This window comes from Leopardus geoffroyi, chromosome A2 (assembly GCF_018350155.1).
Source record: "Leopardus geoffroyi isolate Oge1 chromosome A2, O.geoffroyi_Oge1_pat1.0, whole genome shotgun sequence".
Lineage (NCBI taxonomy): Eukaryota > Metazoa > Chordata > Mammalia > Carnivora > Felidae > Leopardus > Leopardus geoffroyi.
The window spans coordinates 6,993,943-7,013,076 of NC_059331.1; the positions used below are offsets into that span (position 1 = coordinate 6,993,943).

General features: G+C 43.1%; 1 protein-coding gene across 2 annotated transcripts; it reads left to right on the top strand.

The window, feature by feature from the left end:
- The first annotated feature begins 3,275 nt into the window (after positions 1-3,275).
- ZNF317 (zinc finger protein 317) lies at positions 3,276-18,764 on the top strand. 2 transcript variants are annotated; one of them, XM_045496514.1, is made up of 7 exons: positions 3,276-3,482; positions 13,284-13,403; positions 14,118-14,254; positions 14,680-14,806; positions 15,255-15,350; positions 16,808-16,890; positions 17,323-18,764. In XM_045496514.1, the coding sequence occupies exons 2-7, from the start codon at positions 13,373-13,375 to the stop codon at positions 18,643-18,645; spliced, it is 1,797 nt and encodes a 598-aa protein (XP_045352470.1). In that variant the 5' UTR covers positions 3,276-3,482; positions 13,284-13,372; the 3' UTR covers positions 18,646-18,764. The 2 variants fall into 2 exon arrangements, with proteins under 2 accessions (XP_045352470.1, XP_045352471.1); XM_045496515.1 differs by having other exon boundaries at positions 17,326-18,764.
- The last annotated feature ends 370 nt before the right edge of the window (positions 18,765-19,134 follow it).

Consider the following 19,134-nt stretch of genomic DNA (forward strand, 5'->3'; position numbering starts at 1 on the left):
CACGGGAGCCTTCATAAGGCAAAGAAGTTAAGATAGGCATTTTTATGCAAAGTTTGATGAAGAGTAGAAAGTAGTGGGAAAATGTGATAGGACAAATGGATATAGGTTTCAGGGTAGTACACTGAGGGAAATTTAGTGATCCTGTTCATTCGGACTCCTCTCTGCATCACTTCATCTTCAGAGATAAAGATACTCCTTTCCTCTGGTACAAAAAGAACATCTATCACTTGAACATCTTACGATCTGATTCAGGGGAAGGTCAGAGAGTCCTTCCTGAGCCAGCTGTTTCTCAAATTCTTTCACCTTAACGTATTCAATATGGTAAGGTGCCATATTTTAGGGCAGTTGTATTCTGAGTCCTATCAGATATCACAAAAATTCATAATAGGGGTTTTCTTGGAAGATAAGGGGTCGTAGTGATAAGAACCATGAAAGAGGTTCTGGGCTTTGGGGCGCCTGGGTGGCGCAGTCGGTTGAGCGTCCGACTTCAGCCAGGTCACGATCTCGCGGTCCGGGAGTTCGAGCCCCGCGTCAGGCTCTGGGCTGATGGCTCAGAGCCTGGAGCCTGTTTCCGATTCTGTGTCTCCCTCTCTCTCTGCCCCTCCCCCGTTCATGCTCTGTCTCTCTCTGTCCCAAAAATAAATAAAACGTTGAAAAAAGAAAAAAAGAAAAAAAAAAAAGAGGTTCTGGGTTTCTGGTAATTTTCTTTTTAAAAACCCTGGGTAGCAATTGCATAGGCATGTGCCCTTTGTAGATTTTATGATTTGTGCATAGGTGTGTTCACTTTTAAAATTTATTTACAGGGGTGCCTGGCTGGCTCAGCCCATTAAGCGCCTGACTCTTGATTTCAGCTCAGGCCATGATCCCAGGGTCCTGGCTCTATGCTGAGTGTGGAGCCTGCTTAAGATTCTCTCTCTCCCTCTCCCCCTCCCCTGCTCATGCATGCATGCTCTCAATAAACAAATAAATAAATAAATACATTTTAGTCACAGACTTTCTGAATGTTTGCTATACTTCAACAAATAATTTTTAAAATAAATAAAAGTCCACTTTAAGTATGTCTTTCCAGCTTCACTAGGCAGTGTGAATAACTAAAAGCCATTTACACAGGCAGGGCGGGGGGAGTGTTCACCAGGATTAACTCATCAATTGTGAAAATTAATAAAAGGAAACTTCATTTAGAATGGAATCTGGAAGGTAGGGAGTCAATGGGGTGCTCTCAGCCCTATCCCTCGTTGTCAGTTGCAGACTAAACAAGAAGAGAGGCACCTAGCAAGTTCATATCACTTTACTATCCCAGCAAGAAGATAAAAGGTTTTCTCCTGTCCCGTTAACAGCCCAGCCAATGAGACACTATCACCACTCAGTCAATGAAAATGCACTATACTTCAAAATACCAGTTTACGCTCATGGATTTTTTATGACAGCCTTCCCAACTTCCTGCTTTCCTTTATCAAAGAGCATTCGCTCCTTTGTTCTGTGGACTCCTTAGCTTATTTGTCCAGGATTGCAATTTTCTGCTATTCCCAAATAAGTACCCCCTCCTTTTTTGCTGCTAAAATAACTGACAGTTTCATTTTTTAAGGTTAACATATTTTTTTTTAATTTTATCTTTTATTTTTTAAAATTTACATCCAAATTAGTTAGCATATAGTGAAACAACGATTTCAGGAGTAGATTCCTTAATGCCCCTTGCCCATTTAGCCCATCCCCCCTCCCACCACCCCAAGGTTAACATATTTAAGTTTATTTATTTCAAGAGAGAGAGGGAGAAAGAGACTCCAAAGCACGCTCCAGTGCTGCCAGCACAGAGCCCGATGTGGGGCTCAAACTCAGGAACCGTGAGATCATGACCTGAGCCAAAATCAAGAGTCAGTCACTCAACCAACTGAACCACCCCTGCACTCCAGATTAACATATTTTATCTCCCTACAATAGTCCTGTCTTTCTATAGAAACACAATGTGCGTGAAGTTTTTCCAACCTTCGGGTGCTGTTTTCCTTAACAATACTTCCCACTGTTTGAGAAATGTTGCAGAAACCTCCTACTCTTAATTTTGAAGAGTTAGGTGAGTGGTATTTTCCCCTTTCATTCATTCCATCAATTAATTCTTGTGAGTTTACTGGGATTCAGCACTGATTAGACAAATTGACCCTGATCCAGCATTGTTTACTGATTTTAAATACCCACTTTCTGTTTTTATGACTCCAGGTCCTTCCTGAATCCTAACTGAATCTTTTTCCTTTTTTCCTCTTCTGTGCTGGCTCCAGATATCTAAGATGTGACCCTTTACCCTCTCTGGAATCTCTCTGGAGTTTCCCCAGTCTTGACCCCAAGGATCCTCTGCCCCAGGTCTTACCATCTTTGCTTGCCTCTCTGCAAAGTGGGCTTGGCTTGTTTTGTGCCCTTCTTGACCCTATACAACAATAATCAGATTACTTACTTTTCCCATTTGAGTCTCACAATTTAGAAGCCAGCTCATTTACACAGAAGGGACAGACTATAGGCAACATACTGCAGTTGCCTGCCTTAGTGGAGTTGGGATTAGAACTCATGCTAAGAGGCAGGCATGGACTGCTTGCACTCCTCCTGGGCTCACCTTGCCTCGATAAACACCCTCACTGGCAGCTGGGTCTCCTAACTTTCTAGTTCAGGTATTATAAAAGAGAAACACAAAATGCTAATCTGGACTTTTCTAAGTCCTGACACTACCTCTCTTGACTCTGGAACAAGGAAAACTTTTCCTTTTTTTTTTTTTTTTTTTTTGTCAAAGTGATCAGGCTCTGGGGTGACGGTCAAGGTAGAACGGAACATTCCCTGGTGGACAGGACAAATCAAAAGGTTGAGGGTTTTGTCAAGGTTTACAGTGGACAAGTGGGAAGATGGGGTTGCTATTATTTGAGGTTGAGAGGGTGAAGTCAGGAGTTTGATTTGTGGCATTTTAAAATATCTAAGTGGAGAGTGCAAGTCTCATACCATCTGGAATCCAGGGTAGAGGTGGGGGGCTGTGGGTGGAAATTTGAGCCTTGAGTGTATAAATAGTTCTAACACGGTGAGATTCGCTGCTACCACCAAGAGAATGATTATAAGACGAAAAGAAACCCGAGAACTGGGTTCTGGGACACTGGAACAATTGGAAGTTGGGAAATGTGGATCGTTAGACTTCAGTTGGGCACAACCGCCATAACCGTCTAAACTCGAGAACTACATCTCCCAGAATCCTCTCTGCCCCAGGCTTCCGAGTTAGAAGCCGCCTTTGAAGTCCCGCGAGAGTTAGAAGGCGGAAGTGAAGCGGAAGCCATTGCTCTCGGGAGGCGATTGCGGCTATACACATGGGGAGAGGAGGCGTCCATCGCGGCTTTCACCCGGTTGTTGGGGACTCTCCACTTCCCCGCTACAGACCGCACCTGCTGTATGAACTTGACGTCCTTTCAGCGGCAGCTTCCGTGACCTCCATTCCACCCAATTCTAACGTCAGCCTTGTAAGCCCCAATTTCCTCACTTAACCCTTTACCCTCGGTCTTCCCGAGGACACGAAAGGCCCATAAGGCAGGGAGGAGTAATTGGGGACAGAGACCTGGGACCGGAAAGCCAGGCAGCCCGGTGAGGAGTGTGCTTTAGACTCTGTGATCAACGACATGAAATGCTGGTACGCGAGGACTGAAATTTAGGACCGCTGTGTTTAGGACAAGGGGAGGCTCTGATTATCTGGTTTAAAAAAAAAAAAAAAAAAGACCCCTTGGGGTGGAGAGAGAGAAGCCCCGCCCAAGTGAATTCAGGACTTTATGGTGGGGTCTGTCCGGAACGGGAGACCGGGAGGATAATACCTTCCTTTTCTTTTGCGGTCCATTTTGTCCAATATTAATAGAGGCACACCGGCTTGCTATTAACATTTGTATTGAATGTTAAATCTTATATTTAAAACTTTTCTGTGCACTTCCCTGTTGTTTTAGTTGACTGGTGTAAACAGCCTATAACTGGATTTAAAAGTTCACTTCAAAAAAAAGTTCACCCCAACGTTCTGTTATTTAACCTGAGAGTTAGTCCATTAACATTTATTGTGATTACTGTTTTGCATTGATTTTTACTCTTATTGTGGTTGCTATTTATCCTTTTCCTTTCAAATATTTTTTAATTGGAATATAAAACATGCAAAAAAAGTATGAAAACACTCTTTGCAAAAAAAAAAAAAAAAATGAAAACACACACTCTTAAAAGGACAGTGGTAAAGCGAATCTACAAACCAGACCAAGAAGGAGATTATGAAACATCGAACCTATGTGGTCATTCCTGCATCCCCCTCATTCCCCATAAATTCCTTTAAGGATTTTACTGTTTATATGTTTTTCCAAAAATGCATTTCCTAATTTGGTAATTATTTGTGAATGGACTCACTCAAGTGCTTTCAGAGACATTCTTTTTTCCATTAATGCAACTACACTTTTTTTTTTTTTTTAATTTTTTAATGTTTATTTTTGAGAAAGACTGTGTGAGCGGGGGAGGGGCAAAGAGAAGGAGACAGAATCGGAAGCAGGCTCCTGGCTCCAAGCTGATTCCAGGCTGGAACTCACAAACCGTGAGATCATGACCTGAATGGAAGTCTACCGCTTAACCGACTCAGCTACCCAGGCGCCTCTGCAAGTGCACTTTTTAATTTAGAGATTTTTAAGTACCTTGTAGATGAAGTGCATACACTTACCCATTCTTTTTCAGACCCTTCATGGCTTAAATTTTAGGGTCAGTTTAGAGTTCCCCATACTTGCGTTTTCTTTTTCCTTTTTTTTTTTTTTTTTTTTTTAAGTTTATTTGTTTTGAGAGAAAGAAGAGGGAGAGCATGGGAGGGGCAGAGAGAGAGGGAGAGAGAATCCCAAGCAGGCTCCGCGCTGTCAGCCTGAGCTTGAAGCGGGACTGGACCTCATGAACCCTGAGATCATGACCTGAGCAGAAACCAAGAGGGACACTTAACCGACTGAGCCACCCGGGCACCCATGGAGTTTTTATTTTCAAGTTGTGTTGAATATGTATGTGAGTTTTTATAATGTTGGCATTATTTCATTGAATCTTACAATTAATCTTATTATATCTATTTATTGATATAGAATGTTTGCTTGTATATTCTACAATGCTTTTCAATGAAGTTTTAAAGGATTTAAGGAGTTGGGGCAGCTGGGTGGCTCAGCTGGTTGAGTGTCCAACTTCAGCTCAGGTCATGATCTTGTGGTTCATGAGTTCAAGCCCCACATCCAACTCTGTGCTGAAGGCTCAGAGCCTGGACCCTGCTTCGGAGTCTGTGTCTCCCTCTCTCTTTGCCCCTCCCCTGCTCCCACTCTGTCTCTATCAGAAATGAATAAATGTTAAAATTTTAATAAATAAAGGATTTAAGGAGTGTGTGTGAGAGAGAGAGGGAGAGTTTTGTTGTTAGATTTATTTATATGATCTTTGTTTTTAGTGCTTAGGAATTTTTTTTTCCCAAGGGCTTGGTGTATTGAATTTGGGTTGGTTTTTGTGTAGTGTTTTGAATGTTCTTCATAGACAGTTTTATCCTCTGTAGAATAAATAGTAACTACTTTTGTTTTCCATTTGCATCATTCATTTTTTATTATTTACTTTGCTGGACTCGCTGGAGACTTTTGGTACCACTGAATGGAGTTTGGGTAGCAAACTCTAGGTAGTCCCATTTTTTTCCCCCCAACCTTGGAAGATAATTGACTTTTTATGTTGGTCGAAGCTTTTTTTTTTTTTTTTTTAAGATAGTAAAGGAAGCTCCCTTCTTTTCCTAGTTTAAGAGTTTTTTCTCATGAAAGGTTTAGGCTTTTAACAAGTGAATTTTTTTTTTTTCTGGAATCTGCTTTGATATCTGTTTATCTGTATATTTCTAGTACCTTGAACAGTGCCTGGCTTGTGGTACTACTGTTGTGCATTGAATGCATGAGTGAATAGTGTGATTTTCTTACTTGTCTGGTAATGTGGCAAATTAAATCAATTGGTTTTCTAATGATTCATGACATTTGCGTTGGTAAATAACTTACTTGTAAAGGTAGGCACTACTGTATCATTTTTGGCTTCCATTTGCTAGTGTGTTTGGAGATTTGGATCCATGTTTGAGTAAAATTAGCTTGTAATTTTCCTTTTCTGTTTCAGGTTTATGCCAGTCTCATGAAATAGGGTGGGAATATTCCCTTTTTTCTAAACTCTGGAATATTTTGCCTAAGAATAGAATCACTTGTTCTGCAAAAGGGAGCTGCACCAGGAAAAAACCATTTAGGTCTGGGCTTTTCTTTGTGGAAATTTTTTGAGCAGTTGTTTCTTTGTTTCAGTTCCTTTAAAGGTCATAGGGCATCCAAGTTCTTTATTTCTTTATGGTAAGTAAAATTTCTTTAGGGATTTACTCATTCCTTCTAAGGTTTAAATTGTATAGTCAAAGTCGTTAATGTTTTTATTATATTTTTAATGTTTGTTACATCTGTAACATAATGTGGTTTTTCATTCATAGATTTTCCTTTTTTAAAAATAAAATGAGTCCTGCCAGAATTTTGTGAGTTTTGTTTTTCTTAGAGAACTTTTGCCTCGATTGAACGACTTCATCATATGTATGTCTTTCATCTCATAACTTTCTGCTCTTTATAATTTTCTTCCTTTTGCTTTTTTGCAGTATTTCTTTCCAGTTTCTAACATTGGATACCTGTCGCGTTCCAAAGAATTTCAGTGTATTTTATTATATTTCAGTTATAAATATTATGTATCATGAGTTCTTTGACATGTGAATTATTTAGAATTTTTTTCTTTTTTAATACTCATTCCTGTGACATTTTTCTCGTTACCCTTTGGACACTGTTTGCTAATTTCATTGCATTGTTTTCAGAGATAGATGCCATTTTCTGAGACACGTTGTACCTGTGTGGTTGGAGTTTATAGTAGCTAGGGTATACTTTTCGTCTTGTTCAGTATGCATATAGTTACTGAATCATCTGCTTGAACCGTGTTAGTGAGACCTCTGGTGGTGGCTTTGTCCATGCTCCTTAGACTTCAGTCTTTTTTTATTTTTTATTTTTATTTTTTGAGTAGGCTCCATGCCCAGCATGAAGCCCGGTGCGGGACTTGAATTCACCACCCTGAGATCAAGACCTGAGCACTGAGATCAAGAGTTGGACGCTTAATCAACTGAGCCACCCAGGCGTCCCTCTGTCTTTGTGTGTGTGTGTGTGTGTGTGTGTGTGTGTGTGTGTGTGTGTGTGTATTTGAGGCTGTTAAAACACATATATGTGCACATATGTATATATACATATATATAGGTTTTTTTTCTTGAATTATACCTCTTTTCGTTATGTAATACCTCAGTTTTCTCTGAACCTTTTTGCCTTAGTTCTTTCTGTTGGATGCTAATGTATTTAAACCAGATTTAAAAGAAAAGTGTGTGTCTTGTATATCTTCTTTTCATTTCCATTCTTGCTATATCTTTATGTTTTAGATGTCTGTTGTAAACAGCATATAGCTTGATTATTTGTTTAAAATTTTTTTTGATGTTTGTTTATTTTTGAGAGAGAGAGAGAGAAAGAGAGAGAGAGAGAGACAAGAGTGTGAGCAGGGGAGGGGCAGAGAGAGAGGGAGACACAGAATCCAAAGCAGACTCCAGGCTCTGAGCTCTCAGCACAGAGTCTGACGCGGGGCTCAAACTCATGAACCGCAAGGTCATAAGCTGAGCCGAAGTTGGACACTTAATGGACTGAGCCACCCAGGCGCCCCTAACTGGGTTGTTTTTAACCTGTTTTGAGAATATCTATATTTTAGTTGAAGTATTTAGTCTATTAAATCTTGTGTGTTAACATATCTGCCTGTTGAATTTGTCCTTTTTCTATTTTTCCTTTCCTCTAGCTTCCTTTGATTTGAATGTTTTTTCATTTCACTTTTTTTCCTCCGTACATTTTGATTTTATATCCATATTTATTTACCCTGAAGAGGTTAGCCTTAGAAGAGAGAGCAGACATCTCCTTGTTTGTAATAGGAGAGGAGGAGAGTATCACAGATCGGTTTTGGGAGGAATTTTGTTAGAACTTTATAGAAACCAGAAAGTTAGAAACACTCCTGTTAACTTTTTAAAAGTAAAGTATAATTTACCGTGAAGACAGTGCACAGATACTAGAACACTTTGATGAATTTTTTGACAGTTGTGTACATCGTGTAACCACTAGCTAAAAATAAATGTGAAGAATATTTCAGTTGCCCCAGAAAGTTCCTCTTGCTTCTTTCAGTTTCTCCATCTCATGCTTTTCCACCGAGGCAGCCGTTTTTTTTTTTAGTTCTATGGACTGAAATAAACAAGTTTTGCTAACAACTTAAATAAGTTCACCTACTCGTGGATGTCCTATGACTGGAATCGTAGAGCATTTTTTGTGTATAGTTTGTATTGGTCAACGTCGTGGAGTTTCCACCGTGTTGTGTGTCTCACCAGTTAGTGTTCGTTCAGTAATATTCCGTTGCACATACCACAGTGTGTTTATCCGTTCTGTTGTTGATGGATATTTAGATTGCTTACAGTTTGGGGCTATTATGAAATCAGATTGCTGTGAACATTTTGTATGAGTCTTTGTAACGTGTTTTAAAATTTTTCTCTTGGGTAAATATCTATGAGTGGAATGGCTGAGTCAAATGGTAAAGAAATTGGCAAAATGTTGTCCAAAGTAGTTGAACCAGTTCAACCTCAGCCACCCATCCTTGCCAACGTTTGATGTTGGCAGTCTTTTTTATTTTTGGTCACTCTAGAGGGTTAAAATGCTGGATCTTTAGTTTTGCTTGCATTCCATCTGATAACTAATGATGTTGAATACCTTTTGACAAGTTTATTACGTTTGTCATTACGTTTTGTGCTGTAGCTTTTTTTTGTTGAATTGGTTTTTTAATTTTGTTTTATAGGAGTTCTTTATGTAATCTGAATATATGAGCTCTTTGTTAAGTGTATGTACTACAATTATATTTTTTTTTATAAAAAAATTTTTTTTTCAACGTTTATTTATTTTTGGGACAGAGAGAGACAGAGCATGAACGGGGGAGGGGCAGAGAGAGGGAGACACAGAATCGGAAACAGGCTCCAGGCTCCGAGCCATCAGCCCAGAGCCTGACGCGGGGCTCGAACTCCCGGACTGCGAGATCGTGACCTGGCTGAAGTCGGACGCTTAACCGACTGCGCCACCCAGGCGCTCCTACAATTATATTTTTTAAGTGTATCTTGTGAGAGAGAGAGAGAGAGGGAGAGAGTGCATGCATGCACACACACGAGCAGCGGTGAGGGGCAGAGAGAGAGGGAGAGAATCCCAAGCAGGCTCTGTGCACTGTCAGCACGGAGCCCAGTGCAGGGGCTTGATCCCATGATCCACAAGATCATGATCTGAACTGGAATCAAGAGCCAGACACCCCATACTACAAATATTTTTTCCCAATCTGTGGCTTGACTGTTCATTTTGTTTAAAGTTTATAGCAGCTTTATACATAATTGCGCAACTTTTTTTGGAATTGAGGTATAATTGACAAAACGTTAGTTTTAGGTGTACAGTGTAATGAGTTGATATTTGTGTGTATTGTGAATTGAACACCACAACGAGTCTCTAGTTAACATCATTGCCATACAGAGTTACATTTTTTTTTTTTCTTGTGATGAAAACTTTCCAGATCTACTCTCTCAGCTGCTTTCTTTTTTTTCCCCCTCGAAGTATAACAAACACAACGTTACAGTAGTTTGGGTACAAAAACCTATTCTGTGCTCACAAGTGTAGCTACCATCTGTGACCATACAGTGTGTCACAATATCTTTGACTACATTCCTTATTGGTACCCTTCTCTAGCGACTTGTAAATATATACTACAGTATTAATAACTAGCCACCATGCTGTGCATTGTATCTCCATGATTTACTCATTTGATAACTGGAACTTTGTACCTTTTGATGCTTTTCACCCATTTCACCCACCCTCTGATTCAGGCAGTCTGTTCTTTGTATCCATGACCTATTTTGTTTTGTTTTTTGAGATTCCACATAGAAGTAAAAATAGATATTTAGCTCTTTCTGTCGGATTTATTTCACTTTGTGCAATGCCCTCAAGGTGAATCCGTGCTAGCAAATGGCTAGAGTTCATTTTTTTTTAAGTTTATTTACTTATTTTGAGAGAGAGAGAGAGAGTGAGAGAGAGAGAATCCCAAACAGGCTCTGCACTGTCAGTGCAGAGCCCAATGCGGGGCTCTATCTCATGAACCATGAGATCATGACCTGAGCTGAAATCAGTAGTTGGATGTTTAACCCACTGAACCATCTGGGCACCCCACTTGTAAGATTCTTTTATGTATTTCAGATATTAACTCTTTATCAGATATATGATTTGCAAATATTTTTTTGTTAGGTTGCCTTTAAAAAAATTTTTTTTTTAATGTTTATTCATTTTTGAGAGAGAGAGAGAGAGACAGGGCACTAGCAGGGGAGGGGCAGAGAGAGGGGGAGACACAGAATCCAAAGCAGGCCCCAGGCTCTGAGCTGTCAGCACAGAGCCTGACACGGGGCTTGAACTCACAAACCATAAGGTCTTGACCTGAAGTCAGACACTTAACCGACTGAGCCACCCAGGCACCACGCCTTTTCATTTTGTTGATGGTTTCCTTTACTGTACAGAAGCTTTTTAGTTTGGTGCAGGCCCACTTATTTTTGCTTTTGTTTTCTTTGTTTTCCGTGTCAAATCAGAATTGGCAAGACTAGCGTCAGGGAGCTTACTGCCTATGTTTTGTTTTAGCTTTATGATTTTGGGTCTTACATTCATGTCTTTAATCATTTTGAGTTCATTTTGGTGTATGATGTAACATAGTGGTCCAGTTTCATTCTTTTGCATGTGGCCATCCAGTTGTCCCAACGTTATTTATTAAAGAGACTGTCCTTTCCTTGTATATCCTTGGTTCCTTGTCGTAAAGTTAATTGACTGTGTATGTGTGCCTTTATTTCTGGGATCTCATTTCTGTTTCATTGATCTTTGTGTGTTTTATGCTAGACTATTAATTTTCTTCATGATTTTGTTTGAAAATTTGTATTTTTGCTAAAGGCCAATTTAATGATTTATTAATATTCTGTGTCTAGACTAAAATACTGTTGTGTAACTTAAGGTTGTTAAAATATTTTCCATGGTTTTTATGTTGTGGTTTCTGTTTCATCTCAGAAAGGTTTTTAATTCAAGTTGTTGCTTATGCAGTGATAAAAGATAATGTAAAGTTCCTGTTACCCATTGAGTTCTTTCAGTGGCATTTTTTTTTTTTTTTTTTTTTTTAAGTAATGTCTACACCCAGCGTGGAGCTCAAACTCAGGACCCTGAGATCAAGAGCTACATGGTCTCCCAACTGGAACCAGCCAGGTGCCCTTGGTACCATTTGTTTGTTTGTTTAATGTTTGTTTATTTTGTTTTATTTTATTTTATTTATTTATTTTTTTAATGTTTTTATTTATTTTTGAAGGATAGAGAGACCGAGTGTGAGCAGGGGAGGAGCAGAGAGAGAGGGAGACATAGAATTTAAAGCAGGCTCCAGGCTCCGAGCTGTCAGCCCAGAGCCCAACGCGGGGCTTGAACTCACGAACTGGGAGATCATGACCTGAGCCGAAGTCGGACGCTTAGCTGACTGAGCCACCCAGGCGCCCCTATTGTTTGTTTATTTTTATTTATTTTTTTTTTTCAACGTTTATTTATTTTTGGGACAGAGAGAGACAGAGCATGAACGGGGGAGGGGCAGAGAGAGAGGGAGACACAGAACTGGAAACAGGCTCCAGGCTCTGAGCCATCAGCCCAGAGCCCGACGCGGGGCTCGAACTCACGGACCGCGAGATCGTGACCTGGCTGAAGTCGGACGCTTAACCGACTGCGCCACCCAGGCGCCCCTGTTTGTTTATTTTTGAGAGAGAGCACACATGTGAGCTGAGGAGGGGTAGAATGAGAGGGGACAGAGGATCTGAAGCAGGCTGTATCCAGTCTCTGAGCTGTCAGGACAGAGCCTGATGCAGGGCTCGAACTCATGAATCATGAGATCATGACCTGAGCCGAAGTGGGACGCTTAACCACTCAGTACCATTTGTTAAAAAGACTGCTTTCCCTACTGAATTGCTTTGTTCTTTTAATGAAAATCGTTTGAACACATGTAGGTTTGTTTCTAACTCTGTTCTGTTCTAATGACCTGTTTGTCTGTTACTTATTCCATCCATTACTGTGATAAAGTTAGTACAAATCCTCTACGTTTGTTTTTCTTTCTTAACATTGTTCTTGCTCCTCTAGATCTTTTGCATTTTGGTTCACATTTTAGATTTGGTCTGTAAACTCATTTTTTTTTTATTTGGGATTACTGTGAAATGAAAATAAGATTACTTGTTGAAAGCGTAATGATGAGACAGTTTTTGACTTGGGAAAAACTGGCAAGATTTGTACACGGTTTTTAGGCGACTGGAAGGTCAGGTTGCCTGGTAGGCTTTTCTTGAATATAAATACTCCTTTTGCAGCTGAGTTTGGGAGGTTACCAGTTGTGTGCAGACTGGTCTTGCCAATTACCTTCAGAGAGGAGGTGAATGGTTGGAATGAATCATCCAAGGTTGGTCCTTTGGCTGGTAGGAATTATATGGGCAGAGAGTCATAGAAGTGACGGATATTGATGATGACTTCCCGCTGGGTAGGCGGGGTGGTGAGAGGAGGAATTTGCTGTTAGAGAGCAAGATGGAAGCAGCATGGGTGGCCTGGAATCCTCTCTCAAGTGAGAGAGGTCGTGTGAGAAGAGTGTCGGAGAAGAGGTTTTTGTCCAGAGAGATTTTGGAATCATTGCCTGCGAGGTGAAGCTGATTCCAGTGATGACACGGCCTGGGCTGTGGACAGGGTGTGTGTGTGGGTGTGGACTGAGTGGCCAGAAGGCACTGGAGGTTGGAACGTGTGGCTGTAGGTGGACCGACCCTGCGGCTACTAGAACCATCCTAAACCATGGTAAGCCTTGAAGTTGAAAGGAAGACAAGTCTGGAGCCCAAGTGTTTAACAAGTAAAGGAGTCTGATGGAGTTGTGCTTGGCAACAGATCACACGGGAGAGTGGGTCTGAATCTTATTAGGCACATCAGGGACCTTCTCCACATTGGCCCGGAGGACTCACCTGAGTAAGATAAAGGCCCAAGATCAGACAGAACTTGCCGCTCCAAAGAAGAGATGGTGGAAAACCAAAGTCAGAATTGTCCTGTGAGCGGAGAGGTGGGAAGTCTTTGTCCTACTGGTCTTTTTCTCATTTACTACAGATGCCTGCTCGAAGAGTCCCGTGACAGCGAGAGGGAAGCCTCCTGCTGCCAGTGCCCTATTCTGGCAGATTGACTGTCGTTCTCACAGGATGGCAGCTCCTGGTCTGTCTCCCACGTGTGGTAAGTTCCTGGGGTGATAACGAGTGCCCTCAGAAGTCATGCGTAAGTGGCCCCTGGACTTCCCGGAGATCAGGGGTGTGCATGGCTAGGGGGAGGTCTGCCAGGAAGGGTGGAGGAACTGACAAGGGGTGGGGCCAGAGTCGTGGGAGCCCCCCACGTGACTGTGTCTGACTTGTGAGTTTGGGTGAAGTAGGGATTGTGTGTGGTTGGTGTGTAAGGAAAGACAGGTCGTGGGTAACCCTGTTACCTATTTATTATTACTGTTACCGTTATTATTAAATATTTTGTCTGTAAGTAATCTCTACTCCCAGCATGAAGCTCAGACTCATAGCCCTGATATCAAGAGTTGTGTGCTCCACTGACTGAGCCTGCCAGACACCCCTGTTTTGTTTGGTTTTTTTTTAGTTATATTTGTTACTTATCCCGTATTATTGTGAAAAATCTGAGCCAAGTAAACGCTCTACCTGTTAGAGCTTTAACTTCTTCACTCATTGGTTGAGAGCGTGTATTGCTTTTTTATGGGTATGTCAGCCTGCCATCCTTTCCCCTGTCCCTGAGTGGGGCAGGGCTCCTCTGGCCTGTTACAAGACATGGTGTGTGTGAGACAGACGAGGATAGGCACTGCACACCTAGCACACTTACAGTTGCATGGGCGGCTTCCTGATCTGTGAGTGTCGGGCAGGCTTTAATCCTCATGGATCCGCTCCTCTCCAGCTGCGTCCATCCAGGACCCTGCCTATATCCAGGAGTCAGAGATTCATCCCTCCAGAGACCATTCCTGTCCCCAGGATGTGGACCTGTTTGCTTGCAGTGGCCTGGAGCCTCCTGTGCCAACCAGTGTGGGTTCTCAGGTAGAAGATCTCTGGGCCCCTGGGGGTGGGAGAGGCACTTCCCTAGGATGCCCCCAGTGCCACCTGTTAGAGTTCTTTTAGAGCCTCACCCAGGCTGATCACTGCCTGATCAGGGCACAGGAGAAAAAGCCAGAGACAGGTGCAAGGCCGTCCTGGTATCGGGGACGTAAGGGGAAATGACTAACGTAGCAGGTGTTTCTCTCATAATACAACTCAGAATGCTCAGGCCAGGCTAGAAGTGGAGAGATTTGGTCCCAGGTCAGCAGTGTTGCATGTGATGCGACGAGATCACCTCCTAGTGAAGAGTCCCCAGAGCCCCATCTGGAAGTCCTGTGTTCAGAGTCTCTCATGCCCAGCCTCAGTCCATCTCTGTGGACACAGACGGGATGGTTTCTTACTGACCCCAAATATGTGTGGTGATTCAGGAGTCAGTGACTTTCCAGGATGTTGCTGTGGACTTTACTGAAAAGGAATGGCCCTTGCTGGATTCTTCACAGAGAAAACTGTACAAAGATGTGATGTTGGAGAACTATAGCAACCTTGCTTCAGTGGGTAAGGCTGGACTCCTTTCTCTGTTCGTGTGGCAGATGTTTTTGTTTTAAGTACTTGCTGTGACCCAGGGACTGTGGGGATTTGGAACACAACGTGAACAAGCCGTCCTGATACCCCCCCGCCCCCCATAGTGACCCCCAACGGTTGCCGAGACCTACCCATTGCATTGACCTTGGAGGTCATCAAGTGTGTCTGAGCCTGGGCATAGGTTTCTGAGTTGAGCAGTCTTCATTCTTTTGAAGGGCAAAGCGTGTCGGTGTTTGTGGCTTTGTGTTTTATGAAAGCCTTTCACTGTGTTTCTTAGAAATTGGGCACCACCATTTCGCTGCTCCTAAGTCAGACTTGTCCACCTTCAGAGCACTGAAGATCAAAACATTGACCCCAGCCTAACGGAAGGGGTTGTCCTCTGCACGATCCTCCCCCAACATGTGTCTTTCCCCGTGAGTAGGGTATCAGGTGGGCAAACCCAGCCTTATCTCCCACTTGGAACAAGAAGAGGAGCTGAGGACAGAGGAGAGGGGACTTCACCGAGCCACATCTCCCGGTAAGCACCAGGCAGACATGGGTGCTTCTGGGCGTCTGCTTTACTCAGTGATGCCGGGCAGGGAGGTCCATGAGGAAATGGCAGCCAGGGAAATCTGAGAATGGCCCTTCTCCATTTTCGCACAAGTCCTTTGGTCTCACTGTCCTCTCCTATGTATGTATGTCTGTGTTTCTTCCTTTTCTCTTCCTTTTATCTATCTGCTGACGGACTTATTCACTTATTGGTTAACTTACTTTCCACCGAGATACTGTTAGTTTCAGGTGTACAACATAGTGACTCAATTTTTGTATGTATTGCAAAGTGATCACCACAGTAAATCTGATTAACATCATCACCACACAGGTACAAAACAATTTTTTTCTTGTGATGAGAACTTTTAAGATTTGCTGTCTTAATAACTTTTTTGTTAAATTTATTTTGAGAGAACGAGTTGGGGAGGGGTGGAGAAAGCGTGAGGGAGAGAGAATCCCAAGCGGATTCTGCACCCTCAGCGCAGAGCCCGATGTGGGACTCGATTCCATGAACCATGAGACCATGACCTGAGCCGAAATCAAGAGTCAGACGTTTAACCAGCTAAGCCACCCCACTCCCCTCTTAGCAATTTCCAGTATAATACAGACTTATTAATTATAGTCACCATGCTGTACCCTACAGCCCAGGACTGACTTGTTTCCCAACTGGAAGTTTGTACCTTTTGACCCCCTTCACACCTATTTTGCCCACCTGCCACCTCTGACAACCATCACAGTCTGTTCTCAGTATCCACGAGCTCAGTTCTTTTGTTTTGTTTTGTTTTGTTTTGTTTTTTTTAGATTCTACACAGAAGTGAGATCATGCAGTCTGTCTGTCTCTGTCTTATCTTAGCATTATGCCCTCAAGACCCATCTGTGTGGTTGAGTGGGAAGAGTTCCTTGTTTTTATTTTTTTACGGCTGAATAATAATCTACTGTGTGTATACACCACATTTTCTTTATTCATCTGTCAAAGGACACTTAGATTGATTCCATACCTCGGCTATTGGAAATCGTGTTGTTGTGAACGTGGGGGTGTGGATATCTTTTCAAAGTAGTGTTTTTGCTTTCTTTGGGTAAATCCCCAGAAGCAGAATTGCTGGGCTTCGTGTGTAAATTTGACCTGTCCACGTGAGCTTTGTCCCATTCTTTTGTACTCTGCACCCCTGATTGTACCCTTCTGTTGTTATCCGTGTTACTCTTTGAAGAGTTATTCCTTAGTGAATCTAGTTAAGTGTCTCCTCCGCCATCACCAGGTATCTCACAGAGCCACATTGCACAGGCATTTTTATTCCCATGTGTGTTCTTCCTTTTGACATCGCTTTTCCTTCTTTAAGGTTAGTTTTGCAAAGAAATCCCCCTGTTTTCATCAGCTGTCATCTCACTGTTTCCTTTCTCCAGCCAACATTTCTTTCCTCAGGTTAATGTTTTTCCAATTTGTTGCAGATTGGGAGACTCCATCTAAAAGCAAATGGTCCATTCTCATGGAAGACATTTTTGGCAAGGAAACACCCCGTGGTGTGACAGTGGTAAGGTTTCCTTAGGATGATCCCTGGTTTTCCGGACGAGAGAAGGCTGGGGCAGCCTGTTAGAAAAGCAGCTCAGGAACCAGCGAGTGGTATTCCCTGAGAGGCACCTGTTTCAGACACCATTTCCCACAGCTTTGGGGGAAAACCCTAAACCTAGCCTCAGATAATGAGCGTTGGGGTTCAATTCAGGTTTAAACAGTAAACAGTAAAAGCTTTGTGAACGTTACTCATGTGGAGCCTCAGGGCATAGCCTCCACTGTTTCATTTGCTAGACCCCAAGTGGGATGTGAACAGTACTGTTGCACTCCAGTCACAGCGTCATTGGTCATAGGGCCTGTTTCTACTCCTGTGAGTGTACATGGGGAGGACTGGATGGCTCTTAGGGGCGTGGGGATCTGTGGGAAATGCCCTAGTCACTCCTCTCTCAATCAGCAGGAAAGAACACGTCTTGGGGAGAAACCCGCCGAGTACACTCACCTGTTTGAAGTCTTCAGCATGGGCACCCACCTTACCCAGCAAATGGGAAGGCACCCTGGCAAGAGGCCCTATCACCGGCGGGACTGTGGAGCGGCCTTTAAGAACAGGTCGCCTCTAACCCAACACGTGAGCATTTACAACGGGAGAAAAATGCACGAATGCCACCAGTGCCAAAAAGCCTTCACGACGAGTGCTTCCCTCACGCGGCACAGGAGGATCCACACTGGGGAGAAGCCCTACGAGTGCAGCGCCTGCAGGAAAGCCTTCAATGACCCCTCCGCCCTTCGGAGTCACGCACGAACTCACCTCACGGAGAAGCCCTTTGACTGTAGTCAGTGTGGAAACGCCTTCCGAACCCTCTCCTCCCTGAAGATACACATGAGAGTTCACACCGGGGAGAGACCTTACAAGTGTGATGAGTGTGGGAAGGCGTACGGCAGGAGCTGCCACCTCATTGCACACAAACGGACACACACTGGAGAGCGACCGTATGAATGTCACGACTGTGGGAAAGCCTTCCAGCATCCCTCACACCTCAAAGAGCACGTCCGAAATCACACTGGAGAGAAACCCTACGAATGCACGCAGTGTGGGAAAGCCTTCCGATGGAAGTCGAACTTCAACTTGCACAAGAAGAACCACATGGTAGAGAAAACGTACGAGTGTAAAGAATGTGGGAAATCCTTCGGCGATCTCTTGTCACGGAGGAAGCACATGAGAATTCATATTGTGAAGAAACCCATCGAATGTCGACAGTGTGGGAAGGCGTTCAGAAACCAGTCCATCCTGAAGACGCACATGAATTCCCACACCGGAGAGAAGCCGTATGGGTGTGATCTGTGTGGGAAAGCCTTCAGTGCGAGCTCAAACCTGACCACACACAGGAAAATACACACTCAGGAGAGACGCTATGAATGTGCCGTGTGCGGGAAAGTGTTTGGGGATTACTTGTCCCGGAGGAGGCACATGAGTACTCATCTCGTAAAGAAACGTGTTGAGTGCAGGCAGTGTGGGAAAGCCTTCAGAAACCAGTCCACCCTCAAGACACACATGAGAAGTCACACAGGAGAGAAGCCGTACGAGTGCGATCACTGTGGGAAAGCCTTCAGCATAGGCTCAAACCTGAACGTGCACAGGAGGATACACACTGGGGAGAAGCCCTACGAGTGCCTGGCCTGCGGGAAGGCCTTCAGCGACCACTCATCACTTCGCAGTCATGTGAAAACTCACCGGGGAGAGAAGCTCTTTGTGTCTTCTGTGTGGAAAAGGCTCCAGTGATGGCGTCTGCCTTCAGGGAAACACGAGAGCTCAGACGGGGCCCAGTTGGTGTCATGGCTGGGAAAGACTTGTTTTTCCATTCACGAGAACTCATGCTAGGGGGCAAAACTATACCTGTGGTAAAAAAAAAAAAAAAAATACAAAAAAAACACAAAAAAAAACTATACCTGTGGTATGCAGGAGTCAGGTGCGCATTCAGCTCTTAAAAATAAAAAATGAGAACTTAGGGAGAAAGACCGTAGCTTGGTATTTTATGTCAGAATGACCTTAGCACCACCAGCACCTTCTGGGCATACGAGCGAGCGCACCAGGGACTTACTGGTCTCACACCGTATTCTTGATGAACAAAATCATACTAAAGAGAAAAACCTATAAAATAGGAATGTGGGAAAGTCTATAAGAGAGGTCAGCAAACTGGCCGACTGTCTATTTTTGTATGGCTTGCAAACTAAGAATAGTTGGTAACATTTTTAAAGAAGAAAAACATGT